Source organism: Podarcis bocagei, assembly GCF_964188305.1.
Source record: "Podarcis bocagei genome assembly, chromosome: 16".
In the NCBI taxonomy this organism is placed as follows: domain Eukaryota; kingdom Metazoa; phylum Chordata; class Lepidosauria; order Squamata; family Lacertidae; genus Podarcis; species Podarcis bocagei.
In genome coordinates this window covers 4,996,637-5,006,695 of record NC_138142.1, presented here as the reverse complement: position 1 = coordinate 5,006,695, position 10,059 = coordinate 4,996,637, and the positions used below count along the sequence as shown (strand labels likewise).

Sequence of the window (10,059 nt, the reverse complement as noted above, 5' to 3'; positions counted from 1 at the left end):
CTCTTCCCCGGAAGTAACTGCAGCATGGAAAGGTTTCCGGCGAGGCCAAGAAGCGCGGCGCCGAAGGTTCCGCCCAAGGGGCAGCGTGGATCGGGAGAGCAGCTGGGAAGGTTTGGGTGACATTTTCTCCTACCATGAACGAAGCAGGTAAGGCAGTGAGTTGCGCGCTGCAGCTGGTCAATTATTATTATTTATTATTATTATTATTATTATTGTTTCGGTTTTCTAGAGTAGGTCCCCAACTCTGTCATCAAAACAGCAACAAAAGGAGGAGATTCCCATCAGTGGCCAAATACATTTGTATTTTATATACGTGTGTGTTTGATGGAAACAGAATAATATTAAATTGTTTACTGTCAGATATAAACCCATGTTGGTGTTAGCAACAACAACCGCGTGTGAAAATGGCCACTGTTGGTACTGTAATTACCTTGTTCGTGCTTTTATGCATTTCTTTTCCTTCTGACTCCGCTTTTATCAGCTCCACAAACACACACCTGCATCTCGGGACAACATCTCTTGAAGAGTATATAGACCACAAAAGTTCGCAAAAGCTGTAATAAGTGTGTTAACCTTTAAGGTGTCACAAGGCTCCCACCTCATAAATGTTATGATTCTGCACTAAATGCAGCTTCCGGATCAAGCTCGAGGGAAGCCCCATACTGTCTTTTAACCAGATCAGAATCCTGGTCTTGCTCGTTGATCCTTTTGACTGGAGATTCTGAGGATTGAATCTGGAACCATTTTCGTAAGATGCAGGGGCTCTGCTGCATAGCTACCTTCTTGTAAAATGTTGTGTCGATTATCATAATTATTGGATCTCTTAATAAAAGCAACTGTGACTGTTTGCGGAGATTCCAAAGCTGACCATTTAAACTACTATTGCAATGAATTTGTAATAACTGAAAGCGCAGCTAGTTTGTGAAGTGTGAAAGCAGAACCTCAGTGACTCTCCCCTTTTCCCATCCTTCCCCATATCTTCTTTTCAGAGCTGGTTGAAGCTTTTAAAACCAAGATTACACAGGAGCCAGATGTTGCCTCTGCTGTGGCAGCCATCAATGTCTTGTTGGAGTTCTTGAAGAGGGACAAAGGCACGTAAGGGAATCCAAGTGGGTGGGCTGAGCTGTGGAGCTACCAGTTTGCACCTGGTTTTCCGGGAACTTTTGATTTATAGTAAAACTTGCTGCCACCTTGCTGAGTTCAAGGTGCTGGTTTTGGTGTATAAAGCCTTATACAGCTTGCAGCCAGGATACCTGAATACCCCTTATATACCCAGTCAGCCATTGTGTTCTGCTGGTGAGAGCCTCTTGCAGACGTCATCTCATCAGAAGGCTTGTTCTGCAGAATGTAGGAATCAGGCTTTTTAGTATTGTGGTTCCTTCCCTTTGGAATTCCCTCCCTTTAATATTAGACATGTGCTGTCTCTGTTCAGTACCTACTGAAGACATCCTCTTTCAACAAGTTTTTTAATTGGAGTTCTTGTTCCAGTGTGCATCTGTACTGGAATTGTTTTTAATATGCTTTAAGTATGTATTTCATTCTTTATCACTTGTTATTTGCTGCCCTGGGAGGAAGGGCTGGATATAAACTTAACAAATAAGTAGATCCTGTAAGCTATAAGTCTGCGCACCCCTGGACAATGCTGTCATTGGGCCTTTAGTAGCTTACTCTCTCCCTCTTTCTGTCAAGGTGAGACAATTCAAGGGTTGAGAGCAAACCTCAAACATGCAATAGAAATTCTCTCTGGTGTTGACTCTTCAGTTGCTGTCTCTTCTGGGGGAGAGCTCTTCTTAAGATTCATCAGCCTCACGTCTTTGGAGAATCCAGTAAGTTTCACTTAGCTTTTCATGAAGGGTGGCAACTGTTTGATAGTAGTCTTCTTTACACCGTTGCTGGTTTTTAGATGAAGGCAATACAGAGCAGGACCACAAGAGCTGCAATGAAACACGTTTACAGTGGTGCCTCGCAAGACGAAAAGAATCCGTTCCGCGAGTCTCTTCGTCTTGCGGTTTTTTCGTCTTGCGAAGCAAGCCTATTAGCGGCTTAGCGGATCAGCTGTTAAGCGGCTTAGCGGATCAGCTGATAAGCGGCTTAGTGGATCAGCTGTTAAGCGGCTTAGCGGCTTAGGATCAGCTGGTTAGCGGCTTAGCGGCTTGGGGGAAAGGGGGGGAGGAAAAAACCCCGCAGGAACTCGCAAGACATTTTCGTCTTGCGAAGCAAGCCCATAGGAAATTCATTTTGCGAAGCACCTCCAAAACGGAAAACCCTTTCGTCTAGCGGGTTTCCGTCTTGCGAGGTATTCATCTTGTTTTTACATTGTAAACTGCCCTGTGATCCTTGGATGAAAGGCAGTATAGAAATTAAATAAATACATAGTTACTTCTTTGCTGCGATCTGGAACCAGTTTTAAATATCAGGGACCAGCGCTGGAACAAATCATGTGCTGGTAACAGTGAAAGAGGACTCTGCAGCATTTGCAAAGTTTGTATATCACTCTGTGCACCTCAGAAGACTCAGAGGATGTCTTTAGCACTTTTTCTGCCTCTCTCTTTTTTTAAAAAAAGCTAAGCCAGTCTTGTAAATAAGCCTACAGAAGCTACTAGCCTGCACCAAACAAAAAAAAAGCAGAGAGCTGACAGGAGGAGAATAAATAAATCAAGTTAATAATAAATTTCTGTGCTGGTTGTAGAGGGATGATGGGATCCTTCCTTCTTCTGCTAGCTGGCTCAGTATCTTGCATGCATGCAATTCCTTATCACCTGTGGCTACCAAGCAGTTGCTTATAAACAAAGTTGTGCTAAGCATGATACCCAGGGCATGCTCTAGTTTATTTCACTAGTTATTTTTTCTTTCTTTTTCCAACTGATATAATTATAGAAACAGTACAAATTACATAATGCATATCTAGACATGTTAAACATTTCACTTTGAAATTATACACAATAAGAAACTATATTGTTGTGCTATCTTACATATAACAGTAAAGTGCTAATATGGATTATTATGTGCTGCTTTTTCCAGGACTATTCCAAATGCAAAGATATCATGATTCAGCGAGGGAAGCTTTTCCTCGCTCGAACTTCTAATTCAAGGAGCAAAATTGCCGAACTTTGCCACACTTTTGTCAAAGATGGTGGGGTAAGTGAGCTTGGGTCATATTAGGGCAAAGAAATAGAGTGAAACGTCTTGTGCGTATCCCACAGATGCTCCATGTGTGCAGAAACTGATTCTGGGCAGAAAACATTGTATCCTATGAATCTCTGAGCTAAGTCAGGCATGGAATCATAGAATGGAAAAGACCTTGGAGGTCTTCCAGCCCTGCCTCCCACTCAGGGAAGCATCTGCAATGCAGGATGCAACTTTGCTATATAACTAGCCAGACTAACTAACCATCCAGCCTCTGCTTTAAACTCTCCAACGAAGGAGGGAGTCCACCTCCTCCTGAGGTTGTCTGTTCCACCGTCAAACAGCTCTTAATGTCAGAAAGTTCCTTCATTGCCAGGGGGTTGGACTAAATGACCCTTGGGGTCCCTTCCAACTCTATGATAATATGACTCTGTGACAGTGACTCTTCACAGGGTTGGCGCCAGAGGCTGGGCATTTGCCAGGGCCCCAAGGCCAGAAGAGGGTCCACTGCCCTAGCATAAGCTGTTTTGTCACAGAGCCCATTCCCAGGTTTTGCATTCATGGCTGATGGCCGTCTGTCCTGGATGCTTTAGTTGAGATTCCTGCGTTGCAGGGGGTTGGACTAGATGACCCTCAGGGTCCCTTCCAACCTTATGGATGTTAATATAGCCTGGACAGTGGATTTCCGTGGCACGCAATAAACTGAAGAATCCTGTGCCTTGCCTCCGCAGAGAATCTTAACTCACGCTTATTCCAAAGTGGTCCTGCGAGTGTTAGAAGCCGCCGTGGAAGCAAAGAAACGTTTCAGTGTCTACATCACGGAATCGCAGCCTGATCAAGCAGGGCAAGTAGATGGGACTTCTCTTTTCTCTATGTTAGGGGCACGAGGCTCTGTGCAAACAGAGGAAGCCGTTTGCTATCTGTCTTTATCTGGAAAGGTTTACCCCCCTGCGAATTTAGGGGGCAGTCTTCTGCACACTGAACTTGGAAGGAAGTCCCATTGAACACGGTGGGACATATTTCTGAACAAGCACGCAGCAGATCAGTCTGCAAATTCAGCAGCTGGTAAATCACTTTGATTTAAGAGCAGCCCAAGAATCAACAGGTTTTGGTGAATGGATTTGCCAACTTTGTTTTGGTTGGGCTTTTGCCGCATGTCCCATGTTTTAAATCCCCCTTTCCTCCCAGGAAATCAGAATAGTATACAAGGTTTTATTTCCTCCACTCCCCAGAATTTTCTGCCCACAACCACCATGGGAGGTAAGGTAGGCTGAGAGGTGGTGATTGGGTCAGAGACCTCACAGTGAGCCACATGGTGAGTGGAGATTTGAACCCGGGCCTTTGTGATTACAGTCCAACACTCTACTGTAGTCTTCCCCGACGTGGTGCCCTCCAGGTGTTGGACTAAACTCTGATCATTCCTAGCAATTGGAGGTTGATGGAAGTTGGAGTCCTACAACATCTAGGAGAACCACCTTGGGAAAGCCTGCTCTAACCACTACACAGCACTGCCTCTCTTCCCCTTACTGTTCTGCATGAACCAGAGGATTGGGGGTGGGGGGGTGGAGAAGAGCCACCTTGCTTTGTGCCAGGCTACAGTGAAGGGAAGAACTAGTGGGAAAGCAGCCAGAGGGCTTGAGGGAGGAGTCTGTTTCACTTTGTGGAAAGGTTTCTCTGCAAATCTCAAAAGACTTGTGGAAGGAGATGTCACCATTGGTAACCAGGGGAATAAATTTGTGGAGCTCCATAGTTTTCTTAATCTCCAGTGGCACAATCTGAAGCATGTCACTTAGAAATAAACCCCTCTGGGTTCATTGGGACCTGCTCTCTGGTAAATTTAAGGTAAAGGGACCCCTGACCATTAGGTCCAGTCGTGGCCGACTCTGGGGTTGCGGCGCTCATCTCGCTTTATTGGCCGGGGGAGCTGGCGTACAGCTTCCAGGTCATGTGGCCAGCATGACTAAGCCGCTTCTGGCGAACCAGAGCAGCGCACGGAAACGCCGTTTACCTTCCCGCCGGAGCGGTACCTATTTATCTACTTGCACTTTGACGTGCGTTCAAACTGCTACGTTGGCAGGAACAGGGACCGAGCAATGGGAGCTCACCCCGTCGCAGGGATTCGAACTGCCAACCTTCTGATTGGCAAGTCCTAGGCTATGTGGTTTAGACCACAGCGCCACCCACGTCCCTCTGGTAAATTTGCTTAGACCTGATTTCTTGAAACAACATCCTCAGTGCAGAAAGGAGGGGTAGGAGTTGCTGATGATGAGAAGAAAAAGCAATTCTATACCCAGGAGCTCATTTGAGAGAGAGAGAGAGATTCTGTTAATTTTTAGAACACTGTTGTGAACAAAACACTATTAATTTAACAAAAACTATTAACAATTACACAGGCAGAAGATGGCAAAGGCACTCAGTAAACTTGGCATTCCTGTGACCATCATCCTGGATGCTGCTGTTGGGTAAGTCTGTGTGGCTGGTGCTGCAGCTGGGCTTTGGAAAGGCAGTGGGACATAGTGACCTGCTGTGAGGGCTGCAGAGGAAGAGAACCGGCTGGATCCTGGTGTTTAAAGGGCTGGTTCTTGCACTGGTAAGCCAAGGTTGTTGGCCATAGCGCAGTGCGAGAGCGTTTGCCTTGGGTGCAGAAGGTCCAAGGTTCAGTCCCCAGAGATTCCAGGTGGGGGTTGGAGAGAGCCCTGCCTGAAACCCTGGAGAGCTGCTGCCAGCCTGTGTAGACAGTACTGTGCTAGATGGACCACTGGTGGGACTCGCTATAAGGCAGCTTCCTGTGTCCCCCTCCTTCCTCTTTGGCTGTTTCACGGCTAGTCTTGTGTTTCTCTCCCAAGTGTAAAACAAGTGGCAAGGGGAGAGTAATAATAATAATAATAATAATAATAATAATAATAATAATAATAATAAATTTTATTTATATCCCGCCCTCCCCAGCCAAAGCCGGGCTCAGGGCAGCTAACAACAATAAAATAGTACAACATGCCAAAATCATTCATTATAAAATTAACTCAAATCAAACTAATGGCAGCCACTGGGCCAGAGCTCTGCGAAGATTGCCAAAGGAGGGGGTCAGACTGTGCCTTGGCCAAAGTCCTGGTGGAACAGCTCTGTCTTGCAGGCCCTGCGGAAAGATGTCAAGTCCCACAGGGCCCTGGTCTCTTGTGACAGAGTGTTCCACCAGATCGGAGCCACAGCCGAAAAAGCCCTGGCTCTAGTTGAGGCCAGCCTAATCTCTCTGTGGCCTGGGACCTTCAAGATGTTTTTGTTTGAAGACTGTAAGTTCCTCCGTGGGACATACCAGGAGAGGCTGTCCCATAGGTACGAAGGTCCTAGGCCGAATAGGGCTTTAAAGGTTAAAACCAGCACCTTAAACCTGACACCGGGAGCCAGTGCAGCTGGTATAGCACCGGGTGAATGTGATCTCGCAGCGAGGACCCCGTAAGGTATAGCTGAAAGCGTAACAGGAGTGGCTCTGTGCATCACAATGGCCCCACCCCAAATAACTCCTTGGGTGGAACAGGAATTGAGTTGTTTTTATTCCTTCTGAACAGCTACATCATGGAGAAGGTGGACCTGGTGATAGTCGGCGCTGAAGGAGTGGTAGAAAATGGAGGAATTATTAACAAGGTAAAGTGTGAGTCTGCCCAGGTTTTTCGTGGCTCCCTAAACAGTTTAGGAAATAGTTGTTTTTCCAGAGCTGTCCTGCTAGATCCGAACAAAAGTCCCGTCTTCTCCAACGTCCTGCTTTCTTCCATTGGTTAGCCAGATTATTTAAGGAAGAAGCTCGGGAGCAGCAGGAGAAAGTGCTTGTCGTTCCTTAGTTTTTTTCCTCCAACACACACGAAAAAAGACTTTAAAAATCCTAGTCAGCTTTCCTTTGTAAAAACTTCTTTGATTCCATCCCCTCTTTCTTCCCAACTGTCCCAAATAAATGTTAGAATTCTGCAGCCTGTATAAATTGTTCAAAATAAATAAGTAGCATTGCCTATTTACTTATATGGGGCATAATTGTACATAATTTATTCTAATTTTGCTAGTCAAGGGGAGCAGCATAAAATTACATAGAGCAGAAGTGTTGTCCAGTGGAAAACTTGTTTAGCTGCTCCTCTGTCATCTTTATAACCATAAGGGCCAGAAACTTGTTTTTTAAAATAAAATAAAATAGAATAGAAAGCTAGAATGTGGACCCACACACCCATGTACATATGAATGTTCTGGCTTCTGTGGAATCCTATCATACATGCATAGCATAAGGCTTGCTTATGTGTGAACATACCCTTTTTCTCAAAGGTTTTGAGACCTGAATCTAGGGAGTTGCTTATTTTTCTTGCAGGTATAATACAGGATACAGTTAAGCGCTTTGAAGTTCCACTGATTTTCAGTGAGAGAGGGAAACATGTACTTTATAGCGCAAACCTAGGCGTGTCAACTCAGGAGGAAATCCCTTTATTTCACAGTAGCTTAGTAGGTTTAAAATTGTAGCTTACTTATGTGGGAACCTGATTAAACTCAATGGGGTTTTCTTCTGAGTAGACATGTATATAGGACTGCACTCTAAATCTCTCCAACAAGACTTCACTGTGCCCGGCTTTGACAGAATCTTACCCTTGGGGTTCCTTTTGTATCATAAAGCAAGGGGTGTTTGGTTCCTCATCATAACCTGAGAACATTTCTCTCCCCCCCCCCATGGCCTTTTCAGATTGGCACAAACCAAATGGCTGTGTGCGCCAAAGCTCAGAACAAGCCCTTCTACGTGGTGGCAGAGAGCTTCAAGTTTGTGAGACTCTTCCCTCTGAACCAACAGGATGTCCCAGATAAATTTAAGGTAAAGGAAAACTAACTTTGCTTCCTGGTTATCTGCATTCAAAACTCTGTAGCCTGCAATGGGGTGGAAACCTCTGAGGAATTTAATGCCCGATCTTGGAAGTAAACCAGTATAAGGGGCAGCCATCCAGGGATTTGGGGCATTTGTCGCCTTCATTATCAACTTCCAGAATGAATTTGAAAACATTAATGTTTACTCAGGCATTTAGGGACTGAAGAATCCTGTTCCTGGAAACCCTGAAGGTGTCAGATGAAGTGTTGTTTTTAATGGTCACTGCTTTTAGATGTTTTTAATTGTAATAGTTTTTCTAATGTTTTAGCTGCTTTGTTTTTGAATTGTGGGTGGGTGTGCCACCCTGGACTAATTCAGGAGGGAGGGCAGGACGTGCATTCAATGGAGAAATAAATGGGTGAATTGGGTGAAGCTGTGCAAGATTTGCCTATTTTGGGCAGTTTTTTTGAGGAGCCACTGATTTCGGCCACTATTAATAATTTTAATTCAGTGATTGATGTTACATTTTCCTAATAGATTTATCTGTTTTATATCTCTTTATCTGTTTGCTTTATTGTAAACTGCCCTGTAACTTGTGGAAAGGGCAATATAGAAGTTCTCAACTAAGCAGAACCCCACGTTTTATTATAACCAGAACTGTAGCATGAGCTGAGGAGAGTTCTTTCAGCTATTTATTTCAAGCACTTTCCCCCACATTCTTCCGCCAAAATAGGCTCCCAGAGTAGCATACAAATGCTTACCAATAAGACAGTCCCTGCCCTCACGCTTACAATCTAAAAGAATGACATAAAAGGAAAAGGGTTTGTGGGAAGCAGAAGGAAATCAAGCTCAGGCGTTAGATCTTAGTTGCCAAGTTGCTCAGGTCGCAATTCAGCAAGGGACAGAGCACAGCGAAAGGGCTGCTTCCTCCTCTTCCACTTGTGGTGTCGACAGCAGTGAGCTAGATGGGTCTGACTTGGTGTAAGGTAGCTTCCCATTGCCAGCCTGCGTTCAGACTATGCAGCCTGGGAATATGTGTGTTGAATGTTACACGTGTACAGAATACTGTAACAGGACGCAAACCAACGGGCTCAAATGGCAAGGAAAAGGATTTAGGCAAAATGTCAGGACCCTCTTGATGGACCACTCTGTTAGACAGTGGAACAGGCTGCCTCAGTCTGATTCAGACTAATAATAATAATAATAATAATAATAATAATAATAATAATAATAATTTTTATTTATACCGCGCCCTCCCCAGCCAAGGCCGGGCTCAGGGTGGCTAACAAGCAATAATAAAAACAAGTTGAATGAATACAACTTAAAAACAAGATTAAAATACAACAATTAAAATACTGAAACATTAAAATATTAAAATGCAGCCTCATCACAGGAGAAAGGAAAAAGAAAGAAGAAAAGAGGGGGTGGGAATCAAATCAAATACTAATCCTTCTGTCTTAGTATTGTCTGCAAAACTGTGATCCAGAGTTGCAGGCAGGCAACACTCTCAGTCAGGAAATGAACCTGGCACCTTCCGCACACGAAGCCAACACTCTGCCCCCAAGCTGCCTCCCTTCCCTGCAAGGTGCGGCACTCTTGTTCATTACAGCTTCTAAAGGAGGCGCTGGGTGCCTGCCTATTAGGGACGCTGTAGTAGCCAACTTTTCTGAATGGGCAGGTGATTAGACCAGATTACCTTTAGGTGCCTCTCAGCTCTGTGATCCTGTGTTCTAAGTCATGCTGCCAAACTCGGGTGAAAAAAGTGTCCTTTCACAGAAAATGATAACTCGCCACTTTTTCTTATTTCTTCCCCAGTACAAAGCTGACACGTTGAATCAGCGTAAGGCACTTACAGAGGAGCACCCCTGGATCGACTATACCTCCCCATCTTTGATCACTCTGCTCTTTACAGACCTTGGGGTCCTGACCCCCTCTGCTGTCAGCGATGAACTGATTAAACTCTACTTGTAAAATTGTCCACATCTGGCGTGCCTAAGGGTGATTATGTTTCTCTACCAGTCTGTTAAAAAGGCAAACCCTGTAAGTAAGAAGATTGCTGGTGATGAATCATTGGACGGCTCAATTTGAAGAACCAAGTCTCTTAA

At 44.7% G+C, this 10,059-nt stretch overlaps 1 protein-coding gene across 1 annotated transcript; it reads left to right on the top strand.

Annotated features, from left to right (window-relative positions):
- EIF2B1 (eukaryotic translation initiation factor 2B subunit alpha) lies at positions 1-9,936 on the top strand. The gene is made up of 9 exons (XM_081175121.1): positions 1-147; positions 990-1,091; positions 1,690-1,826; positions 3,022-3,138; positions 3,858-3,974; positions 5,524-5,588; positions 6,690-6,765; positions 7,838-7,963; positions 9,770-9,936. Exons 1-9 carry the CDS (start codon positions 135-137, stop codon positions 9,923-9,925), a joined length of 909 nt encoding a protein of 302 aa, XP_081031247.1. The 5' UTR covers positions 1-134; the 3' UTR covers positions 9,926-9,936.
- Positions 9,937-10,059: the final 123 nt, after the last annotated feature.

What these genes read in the sequence shown, in the direction of transcription:
- EIF2B1 (XM_081175121.1), top strand. An exon ending in TCACGTCTTTGGAGAATCCA is followed by an intron (nt 1,827 to 3,021) that starts GTAAGTTTCACT and finishes TGCTTTTTCCAG; the next exon opens with GACTATTCCAAATGCAAAGA. An exon ending in ATGGAGGAATTATTAACAAG is followed by an intron (nt 6,766 to 7,837) that starts GTAAAGTGTGAG and finishes TGGCCTTTTCAG; the next exon opens with ATTGGCACAAACCAAATGGC.